We start from the raw sequence: 23129 nt of genomic DNA, 5'->3' as shown, positions 1-23129 counted from the left end.
ATCAGTAGAATACTCGATTACTAAAATAATCGATAGCTGCAGCCCTAGTTTACTCCATTTACTACAAGAACACTAAAATTTTCTATAGCAAATACTATAGAACACCACAGTATTTTTTCTACTGAGTGTTCAGGTTAACAGGACTTTTTGACGGGTCATCGGGAAGACGCTTGAGTTCAAAGTGTGTTTGACGATAGCTTTATTTAAACAGTAGTGCTAGTGAAATAAACTCTCAGAGCAACTGGAGATGAAGTTCATGTGTTTATATCCTCCTACAGTGCAGACACAGACACATCCACGAGTGAGTCATGAATGTAGCATGTTAGACTGTGTAGTTCATTCACTCAGACAAGCAGAACAGCCAGATGACATTTAAATAACAGGATTGCGCATCCGCTAGTTATATGGACTCAATGCAGCCGGAATCCACGAGGGTCACGCTTGTTGTATGTTAAACTGTGCAACTCATTCCCTCATACATCAGGGTTTTTCCTGGCTCAGAATGAGGCGGAGGTGGTGCCGTCCTGATCTTGTACACACACGTAGGCCTACCATACCTTTAAGTGGAACAACCAAAGTGACTTTGACATATTAAAAGTTCTAATGAAATGAAAGGAAAAAGACAATTATTAAGTTATATAAAACATTACTTTTATTCAACCAAACAGAAATGTTTTTTAATCAAATAAAGCATTTTATCATTTCAACTAACTTTTCAGCCCACTATAGCCAACTGAATTAAACTTACTACATGACTTAAATGAGCAAAGCTCATTCACATCTCGCATTCTCTGTGGTTCACTTTAAATGATTCAATGATCTCTTATATTTGCTAGTGACTGAAAAGTTCAGTAGTTTAAATGAATCTGTACAAATGAGTCATTCGTGTGCGAGTCGTTCTGAAAGCAATGTGTGTTCATACTGGCGAACTCGCTGTGTACAGAATACGTTGATTCAACGATCCAACTGCACAGCTAAAGACATTACAATGATGTACGTCATGTTAATTTAAGAAATTAAAGGGTAAAAAACCCTGTACATGCGCAGAATAGGCAGATGACATATTTAAATAGGAGGATTCCACTTTCGCTATTCCTTCCACTTTTTCCCACGTCAAACAAATCATAGGGCTCTAGATAAATGGACTCAATACAGCCAGAAAACAAGTTTTAATCGCAAAAACTAATATAAATAGCAGTGCTTCATCAGGTAACCTCACATACCAACAAGCACAACGACAAACACTTCACATTACAAGCAGCTCTGTTCAATGCACATGCAAAACTGTATCGCACGTGTGCTACACTGGGAAATTTATTCTTCGCACAGAAGAACAGAAGAATGCATTTTTTCGTAGCATGTGCGACATCTATGTCACACTGTACAGCACTGCATTTATGTACATAATACAGTTAAATCAGTATCAGCATTTTGTGACTAAATGCAGAAATATGTCTTCTGCACTATACTATTAATCTGAAAAAAAAATTAATCACAGGTATGGAACAACTTGAGGGTGAATAAATCATGACAGAATTTTCATTTTTGGGTGAACTATCCCTTAAAGACCAAACATTCACTTTAGTCTGGACTGGGACTAACCTTAATCCTTGTCTGTGAAACCGGGCCTAGAGATTTTTGACGCTTTCTGTTTTGACTGGTTCATTCATCCAACTTGATGTTGCTGTTACTTTCCTGTCATCAGAATTGTTGCTGATAAAGGTAAAGGGCAAGGCCTACTGGTGGCACGATGACACGCAATTTATTTGTCAGTAAAGACCACAGCCGTGTCCTAAGCATTTTTGATCTTGTCTTGGGTAATGCTTCACAAGATAGGGGTCAAATGTAGGGTGTTAAATCCAGGGTGTTAAAACCTTAACCCTTCTTTCACTGCTATCATTCTTCTTGAGTTTTATAGATTCTGACATCATGTTGGCATTAACACAGCTGTAACTTTAGTTGTTAGCATTCTGGTCCTATCATAATTTTTGCTCAGTATAAGCCTATCCATGACATTCTCACCTGTGTTTAATTTGAAGGTACCCTCTTACTCCTCAGACCAAACCAAACTACCACTGGCATATCTCACTTTATCTTATCCACAGGGGTGGTTAACTGGAGTCTAGTGGGATTTAATCTTCAGATCGCATGTCTGGATGAATGTTTTAGGAAGTTGAAACGTACCTTAATTTCACCACATATATGGTATTAGGAAGCTGATTTTAAATGTTGCGGCTGAATTTTCTGAACTCTTGTTTTCTAGCCGCCAGGCCCCATGGACCAGGTTGGAAAGATTAGAGGGCAGCACTATGTTTCAGGAAACCCCTACTCTCAGCAGCAGGGTCCTCCCCCTGGCTCCCAGCAAGGACCTCCCTACTCAGGACAGGGTTATGGACCTCCAGGGCCCCAAAGGTACCCTATGGGCATGCAGGTGCGAACTCCTGGAGGCATGAGCGGAGTGCAGTATGGACAGCAGGTTAGCCTAAATTGATCATTGCTGTGTTTTTGAAATAATTTACTGTGATATCCTTTATAAAATTTCAATTGCAAATTACAATGCAGTGTTTTCCTGCCAATTACAAGAGGCAGATGTGGGGCAGCAACAAAATTATACTAAACTATCCAGAAGTGCTTTTCCCGAACAACGACAACTCGCTGGTTAACCACCATAGCACGTCACAAGTGGTGGAGTAAAACCGTCTTCTAATTAATCTGGTCAGAATGATTTAATGTCCTATTATTGCTGTAAATAATGTACGCTGCATCTAAAAACCTATTTTTGTTATCGTATTTTTGCTCTCTGTTGATTTACTTCACGATATTTACTTCATTCATAAGTTTCCTCCTACGTCACTCCACCTATGGTTTCCCCAGGGTCATAGATCACGTAGCTCATGCACACTTTAAAAAAAAAAACAGCGCTTCTTTACAAACTAAAAGATGTAAAATTGTATTTGTATATATTTAGAATGATATGCATGTTGCTTGCTTACTTTGCTCAAAAGCATGATGCATGCAAGTCTACATATCATAATATAATAAGGAACTACAGGGTGCTGGTCATATAATTAGAATATCATCAAGAAGTTGATTTATTTCACTAATTCCTTTCAAAAAGTGAAACTTGTATATTATATTCATTCATTACACACAGACTGATATATTTCAAATGTTTATTTCTTTTAAATTGATGATTATAACTGACAACTAATGAAAATCCCAAATTCAGTATCTCAGAAAATTAGGATATTACTTAAGACCAATACAAAAAAAGGATTTTTAGAAATCTTGGCCAACTGAAAAGTATGAACATGAAAAGTATGAGCATGTACAGCACTCAATACTTAGTTGGGGCTCCTTTTGCCTGAATTACTGCAGCAATGCAGCGTGGCATGGAGTCGATCAGTCTGTGGCACTGCTCAGGTGTTATGAGAGCCCAGGTTGCTCTGATAGTGGCCTTCAGCTCTTCTGCATTGTTGGGTCTGGCATATCGCATCTTCCTCTTCACAATACCCCATAGATTTTCTATGGGGTTAAGGTCAGGCGAGTTTGCTGGCCAATTAAGAACAGGGATACCATGGTCCTTAAACCAGGTACTGGTAGCTTTGGCACTGTGTGCAGGTGCCAAGTCCTGTTGGAAAATGAAATCTGCATCTCCATAAAGTTGGTCAGCAGCAGGAAGCATCAGAAGCGTCTCGCCTGGGCTAAACACAAAAAGGACTGGACTGCTGCTGAGTGGTCCAAAGTTATGTTCTCTGATGAAAGTAAATTTTGCATTTCCTTTGGAAATCAGGGTCCCAGAGTCTGGAGGAAGAGAGGAGAGGCACAGAATCCACGTTGCTTGAGGTCCAGTGTAAAGTTTCCACAGTCAGTGATGGTCTGGGAGCCATGTCATCTGCTGGTGTTGGTCCACTGTGTTTTCTGAGGTCCAAGGTCAACGGAGCCGTATACCAGGAAGTTTTAGAGCACTTCATGCTTCCTGCTGCTGAGCAACTTTATGGAGATGCAGATTTCATTTTCCAACAGGACTTGGCACCTGCACACAGTGCCAAAGCTACCAGTACCTGGTTTAAGGACCATGGTATCCCTGTTCTTAATTGGCCAGCAAACTCGCCTGACCTTAACCCCATTGAAAATGTCCAACCACGCAACTTTGCAATGCTGCTTGCGATTGATCATTGGATTGATGGTTTCGGAAAACACTTAAATTGTTGAACTATGCTGGTACCACGGAACTTGCGACAATAGTTGGCTAACGATGCTTTTGGGAAACACCCCAGAATGGTACCTGATTTTCACCTAAATAAAAAAATTATGTAGCCTATGTACTTGAGGGTTTCTTGCTGAATTAACAATATCATGGCAAATTAAATTGTATTGCCTTCTGAAAATGCATACAGTATGTCTGAAGAAAACACTGCTGTAAATGATCATAATTGCAAGCACTTACTAGGGTTGGGTGTGCGTTATAAAGTGAGACGCGTCTAGGCATGAGCTGCGAAGACGCATCTTCTTTATATAGCGTGAGCTGGGCAGTTATAACTTCAGATGTGTGTCACAGCAGGAGCTTCACAGTTATAAAGTGAGGCTTGATTGTATTTTTATTCTGATGTTATATTCAATAAAAAAAGTGTGTCTTTATACAACGGGGGCTGCGCAGACACGCGTCTTCTTTATACAACGGGGGCTGCGCAGACACGCGTCTTCTTTATACAACGGGGGCTGCGCAGACACGCGTCTTCTTTATACAACGGGGGCTGCGCAGACACGCGTCTTCTTTATACAACGGGGGCTGCGCAGACACGCGTCTTCTTTATACAACGGGGGCTGCGCAGACACGCGTCTTCTTTATACAACGGGGGCTGCGCAGACACGCGTCTTCTTTATACAACGGGGGCTGCGCAGACACGCGTCTTCTTTATACAACGGGGGCTGCGCAGACACGCGTCTTCTTTATACAACGGGTGCTGCGCAGACACGCGTCTTCTTTATACAACGGGTGCTGCGCAGACACGCGTCTTCTTTATACAGCGCGAGCTGTATAAAGTTATAAAGTCAGGACAGTCTGATCTGTAAAGTGTGAGCTTATATGCCCCTTAGCCTTGTTCATATTTGTTTACAACGCGATTGGCTGCCCGCAGCACAGAGCAGCGAGAGTCACGTGACGAATGTGAAACATTTGTTGTAATCACGATACCAGCTCAACTTCGTCATGTCTGTCAGCCACTGGGGATGGACGAAGACATCGTCTGTCGGCCCAACCCTGGCACTTACTGCTTTTATGCAATAATTTTTGGTACATTACTATTGTTTTTGAGTGGTCAGTCCATATGCTGATTTGTTCTCTTTATATTTACGTTTAGATTCATTCAGATTACCCTTACTCTTTTGACTGGTGTTTTTTTTTTAGGGTTTTTGCTTAAACTTGAAGGTTTCTGACATTCTAAAGAGGTCTTTGATTATAGCAGCATGAGCTCATGGCTCTTTTCATCTCTGCCTTCAAAGAAGGTTGTCATAAGTTCACAGTGAAGCTCATGTTTGTCACATGGGGATTTCCGCACTTAGGTTTGTATGTTTGTGTGTGAGCATCTGCTTTTCTTGATCCTGGTCTCTGTTCAAATGTGGACCGCTGGGTGCCTCATTCTGCTCATTGTGATGAGTAAGCCCAGTCGCTGGAATGCCATCCATTTTTGAGACTGCCATAGAACACGCTCTCTGGGTTGATTTTTTTTAACAACATCCCTGTGAGACATACTTCTCTTATCCATTCTTATTTCCTTTTTCCTTGAGAGGAAAAGTGCGCTGCCCGTCACCATCAGACTTTTGTGTGTCACGCTGCTCTCTTCAGCAAGGTCTTTTTTTCAAGCATTCCCCTGAAAGCCTGTGTGCTCATTGGTTTGTTTAAATAGGTAAGAGCTTTGAAGAAAATGTTGTCCTTAAGCGCGATTTTTACTTCTGCGTAGGACCTACGCCGTAACATACGCCGCAACCTACGGCGTAGCCTATGTACGTAGACGACGTGGTCGAGAACATTTATGGTTCTGCGTTGAGAGTATGCGTCGTACTGCAATTACACCGCCGAAACGCTAGTTGGCTCTTTGTGTTTTCAGGGTTTGCTCTTCTTTGCCGATGTTTTGTGTGTATGCTAGTGTATGCAAACGACAATGGAGGCTGATCGCATCTTAATGGAGTTGGAGCTGATCGAAACAGAAAAATGTGTAATCCGTTATATTATTAACCTTACTTTCATGTTAGAAGTTAAACAGATGTTATAGTAAACTTCGTCTTGTCCACATTTTGGATTTTTATGTGTGTTCATTTAGATATTGTTGAAAAAAAGTATACTTTTCAAAGGGGTGTACTTCGCAGAGCACATACATAGATGTCAAAACTGTGTATTGAAATGATACCCTGATAGAATATCATATTTTGTCATGGACAACTCACCCTATTAATTGTTTAGTTAAAAATGAAACGAAATGAAACCAAGATCTGGAAGTGTCACAATTTTGTTCTTTATTTGCAAAAGAGTCAAAGAACAGAATATGTAAAAGTGCAAACTGTATAGATTAGTATACAATGCAATATTAACACAAATATAAAACTTTCAAAAAACTAGTAACAATAAAAGGTAAAACAAAAAATAAAACTATAAAGCCAATAAAGTGCAAAAGATCGTGCACAGTGTTTATAAAGTGCGAAGTTCTTCATGTCTTTTGCTGACACTCTTCCAAACCGACGTTAGAGGAAATCTCTCTCCAAGAATTCGCCGCCATCTGACAGTCTTTGTAGTCCGCCGAAGAGGAGTCATACAGATGCGTGCATTTCCGAACCTCTTCAATCAGACACTCAGTACTTGGTCGATGTCGATGCTCGCCATGTTGTTCTTTTGTGGACTCTGAACTTGCCGGAAGAAGACGCCAGAAATGCGTAGAAGGAAGTAAGATGCTGCCAAACCGACCAATCACAGCGCTTGCGGTCCGCGTAGGGTCTGCGTTGAGTTGACGCATTGTTACATTTTTGGAGAGGTGCGCGCCAGGCTACGGCGTAGGGTACGCACAGGGTACGCGGCTCTGCGTAGGCAGGTCCTACGCAAAACCATGAATTGGCCTTTAGCCCTTATGAAACCTAAAATGTCGTTTTGCCATTGTGATAGTTTTTGAAAATGTTTAATAGGAAAACTGTGTCTCACAATCCAACGTAAATCAATGTTGTGTCAACTCTCATTATGTCAGTCCATTGCACATTGAGTCCAAAATTTGTGTCCAAAAATTCCCGCACATTAAAAATAAATACGACCTATCGTTGTGTCAATCACATTTACAGACTGCCTCCGATATTTTCGTCCGTCACAGTCATCCGGACTGTGTTCGACTCCTGTCACTGATGTTTCCCGCTGTCGCGGAGGCGCACAATCCACGTCGTCATTGACGACAGTTTACACAAACAACGTGAGCGCATTACTACGAGTCGCTGTTGGCTGTGACAGAATTCTTGAGCCCGAGGACAAACGAGACGTTTAAAACGAAACTAACCACGGAGGAGTTCAGGAAACGCAATTTATTTGTGGATTGCTTGATACAGCGCTGGATCATTTCAAATCCGTTTACAACAAGAGCGAATGCTGGCGAATGCTCTTGTTAAGTCTTATTTGACGTTATATTTACTTGTGTTGTGTGAACAGTGGAAAAGTGTTCTTAATACACAATAAAGTCACCGTAAGAACGTAATAACACGAGAACTTTAATTTTGCTTTAATGTGTAACACTGTAAACAATTAAATGTATTCTTTTTGACAAGCACAATTTCTATTGGTTCAAATGATTTCAGATTTCAGAGAGTCTCTTGTTTAGTACCAATCAATAACAAAGCTTCTCTGTAGACCCTGCCACTTTTTAAATAAACATAACCAAATCTGCTGTCATCAAGCAACTTATTTGTCAGTATAAGTAATAGTTATTTTGGGGGGGAAATGTGAAAATTGCATTGCAGGCTGATTAAAGGTGTGCCCCTAAATTTTTTGTTTGCACTCCTAAAATTTTCAGTCAGGGGCTACAGTGCTCCTAGTAAAAACAGTTGGTCTGGAGCCCTGTGTCATTGGGGTTTCACAGTCGACCAGCGTTAATAATAACGGTCATATAAATAACTGATTATTGATATGGTGTTAACACTTCACAAGTACAACAAAAGTTATGGGTACATTTTTCGAAGTTGAGATTTATACATTACCTAAAAGGTGAATAAGCTTTCCATTGATGTATGGTTTGTTAGCTGAGATACAACTATTTAAAACTTTGGACTCTGAAGGTGCAATAATAAAATATATTTTACATCATAAAATAAACATGTGGGATTAATTTACAGTGCAACACCAAATCAAATTGTACTATAGGTATTAAATAATATGTAGAATGATTTAACAACGAAAATATAGTATCATATTCCCGTAGCAGTATAAAATAAATGGGTAGAATGATTTTATAGCGCAAAAAATTACGTACCATTGATGTGCGCATGCCTGGTACGATAATCTGATGGGTAGGATGAAATTTCAGGACACCTGCAACATTTTTCTACTGCATAAAAGCTTTATGGTTTATCTACGTGCTTTACCTGATGAAAGAAGTCACTGCAACACTGGTTTGTGCGCACCTGTGTGTGTGTGTGTATCTGTGTGTGCACGCGTGCCTGCGTGTGTCTTTGTTTGGCACTTGGCGGGTCCGGAACGAATAATTGTATTTACTAATAAATTACTAATTGTAATTTTTATTTCAATCATATTTATATTAGAATATAGGCTAACATGTTTAATAAATGTGCTATGCAAAAGAGTAACATTTGCTTGTTTATAAATAGCATACTTTGTTTTTGTCATGTTTGTCTCTATAGATGGGCTATGGACAACATGGACCAAGTGGTTATAGTCACAATCAAGCTGGTTACTATGGGCAGCAGGGCCCTTCTTCCCACGGAGGCCCACAGCAGTCTCCATACCCCCAACAGCCCCCCACTGTACCAGGCTCCCAGCCTCCCTTTGCCCAGCAACCCCCTGGTCCTCCTCCTGGTCAGGGTGGGCCCCCCTACGGTCAGCCTCAGGGCCAACCTTCATATTCCCAGACTCCACAATCAGGCCAGTCACCCTATCCCCAATCCCAGGGTCCTCCTCAGTCACAGAGTGCTTCTCAGGGCCAGCAAGGACCACAGTCACAGCCTTCTACTCCAGGGCAGCCACCTCAGCAGCAGGGTCCCTCTCAACAGCAGCAGGGTCCGCCTCATACACAGACGTCCAGTTCGGTATCCCCACAGTCATCCCAGCAACCTTCGGGGCAGGGTCAGCCCTCGCCCTATTCTCAGACTCCTCCACTGCAGTCTCAGCAACAGCAGCATCAGCAGCAACAACAGTCACCCTTCCAACATTTTCCACCGCCACCACAGGTAAAACATTATGCTTGAGTAAATGATACAGTGTTTCCCACAGAATTTTGTGAGACTATGGGGGCTAAACATTTTTCCTCTAGGGGGACCGGGGGCATGGTCCCCGTAAGAAAATGTTGCATATTTTAAAGGTAAATGCTGTAATCCGGTGCATTTTAAGAACAAAATTAAGTGACTCAATCTATAAGAATACAATAGCTATAGTAGTAATTTAATCATTGGCTCCATAGATATAAATGGGATATAATAGGGCACAACACATGTTAAGATGGGAGTTCACAAACAGTCAAAACATGTTATTTATTATTATAATTATAATTATACAGTATATATTATTATTATTATAAAAGGCATTAGCCAAAAAATGAAGCAAAAAGTGTTTAACAGTGGAACTCATTTATTATTTACCATATATTAAAACGCGGGCTGGGTATTGGGCCTTTTTCACACTGCCATTGTCCCACTCCCCCGCATAGCAGTATCAATTTACTATCCGGACCAGAGCATGCATACATTATTATGATGCGGCGACTGTTTAGAGTTAACGTGTAAGAAAAGTGCACACTCTCTCAGCACAACAGAGTAATGTTAAGTTTGTGATTTATTATGTTTTCCACATTATGCGCGCGTTGCACAGACCTATCAGTTTATATCAAAGTAACAAGAGCGCTATTAATGACAGACGCTTTCTCCTGCGGTACACGCCGATCGGTCTGAGCAGCGCTGCTTAATGTCCGACAAACCAAATATATTGACCAATTTGGGACAGGGTGACACAGGGCAGCATGTTATCGCGTGGCGCGCACCCGTATAATTTTTTTTCTTATGCCAACAGCCGAAGCTAAAGGAGGAATTTAAGCAGACTCATGCCCATCATGCATTCAAATCATTAAAATTGGTGTGGTTGGCAATCAAACTGCGTTCTGTGCCTGAGCAACAAACAAAAATATTCACTACATTTTTCTAAACTAACCTAATAAAGAAACGAAACGAAATATAATTAACCATTGAAAACAAAACTAAACTATTTTAATGCTCTTTAACTATTTATTTATTAATTCTAAACTATTTTAACAGTTTAAACGTCATTCACATCATTAATTCAAATTCATGCTCCAGAGCAGTTGGCAATCAAACTATGCGTCCTGCACCTGAACCACAAGCAAAAAAAATAATCCAAACATTTTTCTATATTAACTTGATAACAAAGTTAAACGAAATATGAATAATTTGCCATTAAATACAAAACTTGACTATTTTAATATTTGCAGCAGTATCATTCACATCCTGAATTCAAATCCGCGCTCCAGCGCAGTTAGCAATCAGACTATGAATTCTGCACCTGGCTGAGCCACAAACAAAAAATACACCAACTATTTTTCTAAAGTAACTTATTAAAGAAACGAAACGAAATTTGAATAATTTGCCATTAAAAACAAAACTGAACTATTTTAATTGCTGCAACAGGTAATGCGGCGGTACAAAAAACCCAACGGGCTTCAGTCGGACTTGGGCTGAGAATTCTGATAAGCTATTGGACATGGGCCAGGCTAGGGCCTGAGCATCTCTGGCCTTTGCGTCTCGGGCCAGGTCTTAAATTTGAAGCACGATCGGAGCAATGTGGAAAGGGTTAAACAAAATGCCTTTGAAGCTAAATAAGGATATTAGAGGATATAGAGATGAAAGATCATCATTATAAATGTCATGGGTGCGCGTGATACAGCTCAGTTGTGTAGACGCGCTGCTCATTTTAAACGACAGAAATGGTGTTGTCACTACATGCAGACTGCTATTTTAGCTGGAAATAATATGAAAGCTGAACATAATGATGCTGACGCCATGAGGTAATGCTATCTGTTTGCTCCATCGTACACTGATAAAATCATGTTTGTACTGATGGATAACTGCAGTGAATACTGAAACATTAGTTCAATTTTACTTACCTCAACCGATGTTGTATTCAGTATGGCTTGGCAACGTCTCAAATCCCGGCCAATTCGCATGTCAGCGTTTCAACCGCAAAAGCTGAAACCATAGCGTTCGTATGTACAGCATGTGTTTGTGTTTGTGCTGCCCACATTGCACTGAAGCAACAGAGAGGGGGATGCATTTCGTCTAGCTGTGAACAATGGCACAACAACGAAACAACGGTGCAGAATTCAACATTAGAAATATTTATGTTGTTATAAGAAAAAAAATTGCTCGTTTTAAGACTGTGGTGGTGGCGGAACAAAATAGACTATGGCGGGCCACCATAGTCTCGTCAATGAATGGGAAACACTGTGATAAACCCCCAACCAGAAAAACTACAAAAGGCACTAAAGTATATACACCGCACCACAGCACCCGAATTGGAGATAAACTCCAGACACAGGACAGTACTGACTATAAGCGGGTTTCCATCACTCTGGTTTTATTCACATTTTGAAGTTTCGCATCAGAAACGAGTGATGGAAACGCCAAATTTCGAATTAAAAACCCGTAATTCGCAAAAAGTTTTTACGCTTGCTTGAGGTGGTTTTTCACTTTTGCGAAAAAGGGTTAATGCGAATAATGAGAGATGGAAACGCATTTGCCGAATAAATTCCTCCAAAAAGTCACGTAATTGCACTATGAGAAGGCATAACCTGACTAACCAGAGTACTGATCTTGTGACACAGCATCAGAAATGTTGTGATGGTCATTCTTAAATGCCTGAGCAAAGTCGTCAAGTATTTCTGTAATTGCCTCTTAGAACTGTCACGACTGTGTTTCCCAAACAGCAGGCATCCACAAAAGCACCGCATTTATTGTGTTTCGTAATCGTCTGCTTGCGCAATTATTCTATATGAAAATCATTATATTCAGTGGCTTCTCTTACTTTTTTTACTGATATTTAGTGGCAGTTTGTTAGGAAGTGACGGTTGACTATTTGGATGGAAACGGTGCTTATTTGAAAATGTTTTATGCGATATTCCAATTTTGCGCATAAGCTAAATTCGCAACTTTGGATGGAAACCCGGCTAGTGAAATTTACATGACACACTGCTCATGACGGCAGGCGGTTGATGGCATAATAGCTAAATGTGGTGTGTGACGACTGATCAGTTTTTTTATTTTTTCTACACATTTATGACTAGTAAAGCCCTATTGCAATGTTTGACTTAGTCATGACAACATGAGTCAAGGTGGGAAAAGACTTATAAATTAATAAGTATTAGAGTCAATGTTTCTCAATTTGTTTTTGTATTAATTTCCCAGGAGCTGTCTCAAGACTCCTATAGTTCCCAGTCATCTACTCCTTCTTCCTACCAGCCAATGGTGTCCAGTAAGAGTGGTCCAGAAGACAACATGCAGGGACGACCTTCCAGCCTTCCTGTGAGTCCCACACTGGCTTTTAAAAAAGCTTGAAGCATTTTAGATCAAATGAGCTCTCAATACAGGAATTGCTGTGGTAGTGGTACCACATTCTTGGAGAGTGTAGATGGGTGTTCTGGACCTAGTTGATGCTTTTTATCTGCAGATCTTGACCATTAGCACAAACATCGCTTACACTTGTTAGCTGGCACAAATATTGCAATCTTTGTGTGGGGCTAATGCGCAAAACACATAAAGCACACTCATTGAAAAAGACCATGGCTACCCACTTATTACATCACTTGGCTACCAACACACCTTTGTTTTGCATTTTAAAAGTTAATTTGGAAAATGGACGCAAGAGTTTGTGAGGCGCATGTTTGGCAACACTAGCTGCAGCTGCTGCAGTCATGAGGCACGATGATTGACAGGTTACGAAGGAGGAGGAGAGCTTTTGTTAATAAATGTTTCATTTCTTCGTTTAAATATATGTTGTGTTGTCCTTGTTTTATTGTTGTATTTTCATTTAAAATAATAATAAACCTCAAACTGTGTTTGAAATTAGGGGAAAATCTGAAGATCTTTGAATTTATTTGTTACAAGACAGTTACATTGTTATTAGTCTTATTCGTTTTTTTAAAGAGCAGGTTTCAAGGTTTTTGTAAGTGTCCTAATGTTGTATTAGAGTCCCCAACAACATGTTCAAATGCATCAAAGGTAAAAAAACGGTGCTATTTTCTTAAAATAAGCATTTAGTATCTATCCATTTCTCAAAGATCCCTAAACGATTCCTCCGAAGCTGTTCAAATGTTCCGCTTCTCTAAGCTCCTCCCTACCGCGAGTCCAGTGTGCTCCGATTGGCCAACTGGCCCAATCAATTGTGATTGGTCTTTCTTCATACACTGCGTGTCAGAAACGAAACGCCCATTACCACAGTTCTTATCTCAGGAAGGTTTTGGTAAACAAAGACGCTGTGTGTAAAAATGGCATCAGTATTACCACATCACAAGTTTTTATCTTCATAAACTTATCTTTATCTTCATAAACCATTCAGACTATTGTTTTCTGTTGATCTTTTTTCGTCATAGCTGTCGGAGAACAACAACGGCTCTATCCAAAAGTTGATCATTACTTTGATTATACAGAGAGGAGTAACTGAGCAAGTTAGCGAGAGCTTCCAAAGATAATGCACACACCTTTACATAATAAAATGATATAGTGCTGCAGTCCGTTTTTAAAATAATGACAAGCAAACCATTTTGTTTGAAGGGGATCGTGACCACAGCTAAACTTTGCACACTTGACAAAACCATAATGTGAGACACGTTAGCAAAGTGCTACCGTGACTAAACGATAAGGGATACAGTTTGTACAATACTACGACATGTAGAACGACAACAGTCTACAATAACCGCCACATTATTAGGTAAGAGTTGGATTATTAAAACTGTAACACTCTTAACTTATACGTTGTTTACCTGGAAACCTACAGCTGTACTAAATATACAACACGGATTAGCACAATTACTTTAACGTATATTGTAAGCACTCAATTTAACATGTACACATAACGTATTTATCATACTTACAGCTTGTGGTTCTGAGACGCTTGTTAGTCCAAATAAAGTTGGTATTGACTTATCTTTAAGGGTCTAGCGGCTGGCAAATCCCGCGTTGAACTCGCCAAAATTTGAGAAGCAGTCGTCGGTAAAATGACGAGAACATTACACAAGGTTGGAATTGTACTGCAGTGGTATCGTGGAAAAAAAATGTAACCACTGATCCTTCACATCGTCATCCTTTGGCAGCGAAAACAAAGTACATTTGCGTTCACAGCACAAAACACAGCGTCTCCTCAACATGTTGTATACGCAACACTACCTGAAGTGCTAGTGGGCAGGTCAGAGTGTTCCTGTTTCGCGGGAAGGCGGGGATTGTGCTGATGCATTACACTGTGACGTATCGATGTTACACTCAAAAGATTCGAAAGCCTAACGATTTGTTTGGGCGGTTCGGAGTCGACTCCTTACTTTGGAAGCCAATATCTTAATTTATCATGGACTTTTTGGAATAACAACTTTGCAGATCTTCAAAATTGAAGGAAAGCTACGTTACACACTGAAATGCCGGTAATTTTATGAGATTCATGAAACCTGCTCTTTAATAAATGTTCCGTTTAATATAAGCGAGTTTGTCAGTGTACTAAGTTTTGTTGTTTAATTAAAAGTAAATAATGAACGAATAACTATTTGTATCAAAAGAAAAAAAAATCATTCGGATTAGGGCTGCAACAACTAATCGATAAAATTGATAATAATCGATAATGAAATTCGTTGTCAACGAATTTCATTATCGATTAGTTGGGGAAATATATGGGAAAAGTATACACAACTGAACTCATTAGCCTTCTCCCAAAATGTTGTGAATGTCTCAATAATTAATACACCTGGTGAATTGATTCAGGTGTGTTATATTAGAAGCAACTGACAATAGTCTCTCCCAAACGTGGGAGCGTCATTTTTTTGTGCCATGAAAAGTGAGATATTTGTCATTCAAATGTAGTGAAGTACAGTAAAAAGTAAACAGAAAAAGTAATACTTAAGTACAAATACTCAAAAAGTGTACTTAAGTACAGTACTCAAGTAAATGTACTTCGTTACCCACCTCTAAACTAAATAAACCACCAAATCAGGGTATTTAGCCTATTATGTACTTTGCAAAGTGCAAACGCCACAAATTAGGTTTTACTAATATAATCTTTAATTTTGTCATTTAAAACACCTCTCCCCTTTAAACTTTAAAACTGCGCAGCTTGAAAAGATGCATGCAAAACACGTCTGACTTTAAAACTGCGCTGCACGGAGAGACGCATGCACCGAGAGACACGTCTGACTTTAAAACAGCACAACTTGTGCCGCACGGAGAGACGCATCCACGGAGACACGTGTGACTTTAAAACTGCGCAACTCGTGCTGCACGGAGAGACACGTGTGACTTTAAAACTGCGTCACTCGTGCTGCACGGAGAGACACGTGTGACTCTAAAACTGCGTCACTCGTGCTGCACGGAGAGACACGTGTGACTCTAAAACTGCGCACCTCGCGCTGCATGGAGAGACAAGTGTGACTTTAAAACTGCGCACCTCGCGCAGCACGGAGAGACACATCTGACATTAAAACAGCGCACCTCGCGCTACATGAAAAGACGCATCCATGGAGAGACACGTCTGACTTTAAAACTGCGCAGCTCATGCTGCACGGAGAGACACATCTAAAACGGTAATTTTAAAAGGGAAGAAGCTTTTTTTTGCGCTTGATTTATAACTGCGCAGCTCGCAAGTGACGTCACAGACCAACTAAATTATTATCAATTTTATCGATTAGTTGTTGCAGCCCTAATTATATTAGTAAAACCCAATTTGTGGCGTTTGCACTTTGCAAAGTACATAATAGGCTAAATACTCAGGTTATTTGGTGGTTTATTTAGTTCAGAGGTAGGTAACGAAGTACATTTACTTGAGAACTGTACTTAAGTACACTTTTTGAGTATTTGTACTTAAGTATTACTTTTTCTGTTTACTTTTTACTGTACTTCACTACATTTGAATGACAAATATCTCACTTTTCATGGCACAAAAAATATGATGCTCCCACGTTTAGGAGAGACTATTGTCAGTTGCTTCTAATATGACACACCTGAATCAACTCACCAGGTGTATTAATTATGGAGATATTCACAACATTTTGGGAGAAGGCTAATGAGTTCAGTTGTGTATACTTTTCCCATATCTGATTTACTTATTATAAGCAAAAGATGTAATTGCATTTTATCCGATTAATCGAAAAAATAATCACCCAACTAATCGATTATCAAAATAATCGTTAGTTGCTGCCCTAATTCGGATTCCATCCGCCTTTGTTAGTAAGGAGTTTGTAATGGCTAGGCTATTTTATGATTGAGTTTTTCGTTAATAATAACAAACAAACATTTTTAGCATTTGTTTTAGATCAAACACTATTTTCTCACGCAGACACGCAATTTTATGAATTTGCTCATATGCATGAGCGCATCTGAGGCGGCGACACGTATATTGGTCCATTTGTTAATTATGAAATACATAATTTTATTATATTGTCAATCACACCGATTTATTTTAACAACGCTACTAGGCTTTTATTTAAACTTGGAAAACTTTTTATTTAGGTGAGGAAGCCGGCGTTTTGTGTGGCATTTGCGCACCGTCATGCCTATATGTGCAGATGCATACTGCTGTATTCATGTCAAGGAGAAATTGATAATTTGATCGTTAATTTTATATTTTAATTTATTATGGGGATTTGTCTAAACTGACATCCCTACTTAGGATTAGTTGGCTTTACATGGCTTCAGGAGTCAGACGGTTGTCTGCGTTTTATTATGTGCAGCTTGTCAGTGAAGTATAGTTAAATTCTGCTGCATCTGAAAGCCAGAGGGCGCTCTTGCTCAGAAACGCTGTAGCTCAGTTGTTGGAGCATTGTGCTAACAACGTAAGGTTGTGGGTTCGATCCCAGGGAACACACACTGATAAAAAAAAGACATGTATAGACTAAATGCACTGTAAGTCGCTTTGGATAAAAGCGTCTGCCAAATGCATAAATGTAAAATGTAAATGAATGAAACATAATCGCATTTTACATAATCACAGCGATTTAATAATTGCACTAGCCAGTTCGATTTAAGCATGCTGATGTGGTAATTTATAGTGCACATAATTTTTTATCGACCGACTTGACTGAAATGAATTTCTTTTACTGTCTTCCAAACTGCTACAAGGATGGGCTCTGAGGAATACCTAAATGCTGAGATACAAAGTTTTCAGCATTCATGGCATTGGATTTAAGTTTTTAGATCTGAGTTTTGTGTAAGACTGTAAACAACTGGTAAACAAGATTTCCTCTTTCACTTAACTATATGTTATTAGACTGTACTTTGAGAGAACTGTCACTTGCCTGATGGGGCCAGTGCTGTATCGTCACGGAAAATTATATTTTGTACGTTTTTAAGACTTGCCTATTAAAATATTCCCAAGAAGATGCAAAAGAGTAAATATGTGCGCGGCTGGAATGGTGCATCAGACAACAGGCAAAATGCTGAATTGAGTTCTCTTTCACATCTCCTTACTCTTAATCAGACATATCGACACAAAATTATGCCAAAATGCCAATATTACCAAGTATCCTTGTAAAAAGTAATCAATTATGTTTTACGGGAACAAAACGCATGTGGAAACAAATTGCGTGTGTTACATTATATTAGATCCGGGATTATACATTATATTAGACAGGGCTCTAGACTAACTTTTTGCACTGGTTGCACTGGTGCGCCTAGAAGTCAGGTGCACCCAAATTTTCGACATTTAACACCGCAGTTTTACAAGTTCACTTTTTTTTTGAATCGCTGTCCATATAGGCAATATTGACTTGTAAATGATTAACTAACAATCTGGTCAACATAAAGTTCTTTATTTGAAGCACAATTCTACAAGAAAGCAGGGCTCTAGACTAACACTTGTTTGATAGCACCAGAGTCGTGGGGTGAGGTAAGAAAAAAGAATCACTAAAACTTCATTAAAATGTGTTTAATACATTAATAAATCAATTAGAAATTAATACAAATCATTGTTTATGATTGAATTATTTTTATTGTATATGTAAACTCTCTTTCAACACTTTACCATATTTAAAGCACATCTTTCTTAAAGCTACTTTCTTCCTTTATTTGTTGTGAACGACTCCTATAAGAGAACACAATTCCTTTAATATCAGTGAGTGTTTTTGGGCCCGTCCGTTGTTGTTTGATGAACATTATAAACAGAGATCTTTATTAAGCTGCTGCCCCTTTAAGAGCTCGCGCAATATACTGGAACACGTGTTTTGTTTCCCAACTGTTTGGTCACGAAACAAACTGAATACCTTTACAAGGTTTCTTGTTAATATGGGAATTTTTAGGTTATTTTGTGTTAATATGTCCGTTTCAGAGTAAGAAGGCGTGAAAGAGAACTCTGTTTAGTATTTTGTGCTCTGACTCTCTGGGCGCGCGCATATCTCAAACAACCCGTGGGACCTGAAGGCTTTTAGTGATTATTCTTCATGAAAGCTGCATTGATACACGTTTGGCTTCTATCAATAGCGACTCACAAATGAATAGTATTTAGCGTGATGTATAACGTTTTGTATGTTTTGCAGTATTGTTAGAGATCTTTATACAATAGTTCAGTGCTTAAAGTGTAAACACGTGTTTCCTGCATTAGCTTCACATGCATACAATACTTGCAACACATTTAGTTATCTTTGCTGTTTTGTACCTTAGCAGGGGAAATTCTTGTATTTTGCATATTTAAGTAGCAAAATTTGTCGCAAAATGAGACCATTTAGTCGCAGTCTAGCGTGTCAGAGCATTGGTTATGATTTTCGGACAGATCAGGCCATAACTTAACATTCTTAAAGAAAAAGTCATCTTCTCTCATCATCCGCGGCTACATCCACTCTCTTTATCTGACGGGCCTAGGCTACTCACCTCTCTGTCAGACTGCAGCACAGCATTTTCAAACGTACACACACGTACAGGAATATCTGGACCACGGCCAATCAGAGGGGGGTCCGCCCTTCACTATCTCTGATTGGTTTAGACCACGATATGGGCCTAATGTGTCTGTTGACAAAAACACTCACTGCTCGTCGCTTATTAAATTATAACTTGAGTAAGGTTAAATCAATAATATATTTAATACAGTGAAGACTATTTAGTTTTTACATTATTTAATTTATGTACCTGATAACTACTATTATTAGATAAACCTTAAACTTCTGAAATGCACTGATTATTTGTACGTCGTATGTTATTACATGTATCTGTGCTATTGCACATACTTTGATTACTTGATCTTATTTTATTACTCACTGATTAGTTGTCTTCAACAAGATTTGAAATTAGGGATGCACCGATACCAGTATCGGTATCGGCCCGATACCAAGCTCATGTACTCGTACTCGTAATGACACACCGATACCAAAGACCGATACCTCACGTGACATACATAGAGCCCTATGATTTCCGCAATGAGGAAAACGCGGACGGAATCGAGGAATCCAGGCATATCCTAAAAAGAAATTAGCGATGAACAGCTAACGAAATATTCAGATACTGTTTAAATATGTATTCTGCTTGTTTTGCGTTACCGTGTGTGAAAGAGTGGTGCAGTTGCGTGTACTGAACGCATTGTGCTTGTGGAGCTTTTAGCGCCAGTGTTTCACTGCACGAGGACACGAACACATAAACAAACGCCATTTGCAGCGATCCTTCAAAATAAAAGTCCGGTTGACTTGAACAAGTTATAATACACTCACATTTTACCACACCACCCCCTTTAAATTTTTTATAATTTGACCACAGAGTATATTGTTTACTTTAGTAAACTGAAGTAAATGTGCTAGTAAAATTGTGCTACTTATAAAAAATAGAACTTGATTAAAAATAGTACTTAAATTTAAGTACACCTAAAAAAAAAGAAAAAAAAGAAAATGTACCAGTAAGATACTGGATTATTAACATTATTGTACATTATACAGGCATCGGTTATAGGTATCGGTATCGGCGAGTACCAGAAAAAATATCGGTACTTGGTCTTTAAAAAATGGTATCAGTGCATCCCTATTTGAAATGTGTAGTTGTAGGCTAATAGTTTTTATGGTATGATACCCTTATTTATTAAGATTACATAGGTAATAAAAAAATAACTAGATATTATTTAATACATTTTGTGGTGGGGCCAGTAAACATTTTGGCAGGGCCAGTAAAAATTGGAATCACTTGCCCGACCGGGCCAGTAGAAAAAATCCTTAACGTTGAGCCCTGTATACGTTACTACAACAGTGCAAACATTCACGGTTCACTTTGTTATACACATAAACAAAGACAAATGGATTTTCCCCTTACTTGAAACGAATTATGCAATTTATGGTTCATTATTATTTTCAATGAAAACACCACAACAATACATATTGTTGCTCATATTAAAAGAGTAGTTCACTTTCATGATAATTTACTCTCCCCCATGTCATCCAAGATGTTTATGTATTTGTTTCTTTAGTCGAAAAGAAATTAAGGTTTTTGATGAAAACATTCCAGGATTTTTCTCCATATAGTGGACTTCAATGGACTCCAAACGGTTGAAGGTCAAAATTACAGTTTCAGTGCAGCTTCAAAGGGCTTTAAACGATACCAGTCGATGAATAAAGGTCTTATCTAGCGAAACGATCTGTCATTTTCTAAAGAAAATAAAAATGTATATGCTTTATAAACACAAATGCTCACCTTGCTCTGTTGCGATGCGCGTTCATGACTTCACGTAATAGATAATTATGTTGAAAAGGTTATGCTTGACATAGGCGGAATTACTTCAGTTTCAATCAGTTTCAGTCAGTTTTAACAAGTTGAACATGCAAGTTTTCAACATAATTACGTATTACTTGGAGTCATGAACGCGCATCGCAGAACAGAACAAGTTGAGCATTTGTGTTTACCGCTTGTGGTCTGCGTAGGGTCTGCGTTGAGTTGACGCGTTGTTACATTTTTTTGGAGAGGTACACATCAAGCTATGCAGAGCTATGCACAGCCTACGGCGTAGGTCCTATGCACTATAACTTACGCTTATGATCACTGCTGGTAGGGGATGCCGAGATTTTTAAACCAGCGAAATCCCCCGGGTTAGCTGTGTGAAAGGCAATAATCAAGCCCTCGATTGACCCCAACTACCATCACATCTCCCTCTTGATGTGTTTTTATGGTAGATTATCCCCCACGGTTACCTTTAGCCTGGCTGACATGAAAGGTAGAAAACCTTACGACTTAAAGGTCCAGTCAGTAAAATCTAGCAGCAAGATTGCAAATTGCAACCAACCGCTCACTCCACCCCTCCCGTTCGAAACACTACAACGGCTAACAGAACATGGCGAATTATATGCAAGTGGACCCGCCGTGTTTATGTAGATAGAAATAGCTCATTCTAAGGTAATAAAAAGATAATGCTTCATGGTGTAAGCTCTTTATACACCTCTGAAGACATAGTTATGTATATTATATTGCATTTCTGTAAATAGATCCTCCAAAAAATTACACACTGGACCTTTAAAACAACTTGCCACCTGACCTGCATACAAGTTATCCAAGTGTGTGATAAACTAGTTGGATCATAATGATCTTACTATGCTGAGAAACAATACAAACCAATACATTTAGCTATGATGAGTTTGTCAAAATATAGCTTTCCATATAGCATGTAAGATCAGTTGAAATTTTTTTACATTGACTGTTGATTTGTTGGTTGTTGAGTGGAGACTTTATGCACATTAATGCTATATGCACAAAAGCTGCTATATAAAAACACTTACAGCAAGTGAATGAGAACCAGTTTGACAGGTTCGTCTGGCTTTCTGATAATCGTTGGTTTGCATCGCAATGAATGAACATGTCTGGAACTCTGTCAATGGCAGTTTACAATGTTTTTGTATTTGGGAGTTTTCTGTAAACACATAGAGCAGTAATTTAAGGATTCACTCAATCTGGTTGTAACTCAATTATGGTTTTTTTTCTCTTAAAATGACACTACATTGATTGTGTTTTTTCTCTCTTGTCTTAAGGCTGGAATACACTACGCGACTTTTAAAATGAACAGAGAAAAACACACTAAAAGTTTGCATAGAAAAACATGGCATCAGACACTATGCCATAAAAAGATTTTCAGTCTGCATCAAGTCCAGACTGAAAATCTGGACAAAATCTGAGCAAAAGTCTTGGAGTTTATTCCAGCCTTTATCAAAATGTCACTTGCCAAGGCAGCATTTGAGTTCAGCTTTCAGCCTGTTTTGTGCAGCTCTGCTGTTGCAGTATTCAGAGTCTGGGGCATGTTTCCTGTTGCTATTCTGGGTCTTCCTGTGTGCACGTGGCTTATTCAGATTCAGAGGCTGTTGCTCATGTTGACCGTTCTGTGTTGCGCTTGCATTCGCTAGATTTTTCCCTCATTCTATGCATTAGTTTAATGAATGGAATTGAGACGAGTTAGATTTAAGAAAGCTACAGTATTTGAAAAAACTGTAATTTTTTGTCATTTTAAAAATAAAGTGTTTATGCATTAGATACATTTGACTTAAATTTGCCCCTTTTCTTTTGCTCTGTCCTTCTGTTTTTCCTTTCTGTCTTCTACTCTCGTTCACACACCCACTTTAAGACTCTCTCTCTCTCTCTCTCTCTCTCTCTCTCTCTCTCTCTCTCTCTCTCTCTCTCTCTCCTTTCTCTCTCTCTCTCTCTCTTCTCTCTCCTCG

At 39.1% G+C, this 23129-nt stretch overlaps 1 protein-coding gene across 6 annotated transcripts in view; it reads left to right on the top strand.

Moving 5' to 3' along the window:
* Nucleotides 1–23129, top strand: part of arid1ab (AT rich interactive domain 1Ab (SWI-like)) — a 129780-nt gene that overhangs the window by 57733 nt on the left and 48918 nt on the right. For 5 of the 6 annotated variants that reach the window (XM_057355220.1, XM_057355217.1, XM_057355218.1 and 2 more), the window contains exons 2-4: nt 2264–2476; nt 8890–9435; nt 12676–12792. In XM_057355220.1, coding sequence (XP_057211203.1) covers nt 2264–2476; nt 8890–9435; nt 12676–12792 — 876 coding nt within the window. The remainder of the gene's footprint in view (nt 1–2263; nt 2477–8889; nt 9436–12675; nt 12793–23129) is intronic. The other variant, XM_057355219.1, reaches the window with a different exon arrangement.

The sequence above is a fragment of the Triplophysa rosa genome, linkage group LG16 (assembly GCF_024868665.1).
Source record: "Triplophysa rosa linkage group LG16, Trosa_1v2, whole genome shotgun sequence".
Taxonomy (NCBI): Eukaryota; Metazoa; Chordata; class Actinopteri; order Cypriniformes; family Nemacheilidae; genus Triplophysa; species Triplophysa rosa.
This window is presented reverse-complemented; position numbering and strand designations above follow the sequence as displayed.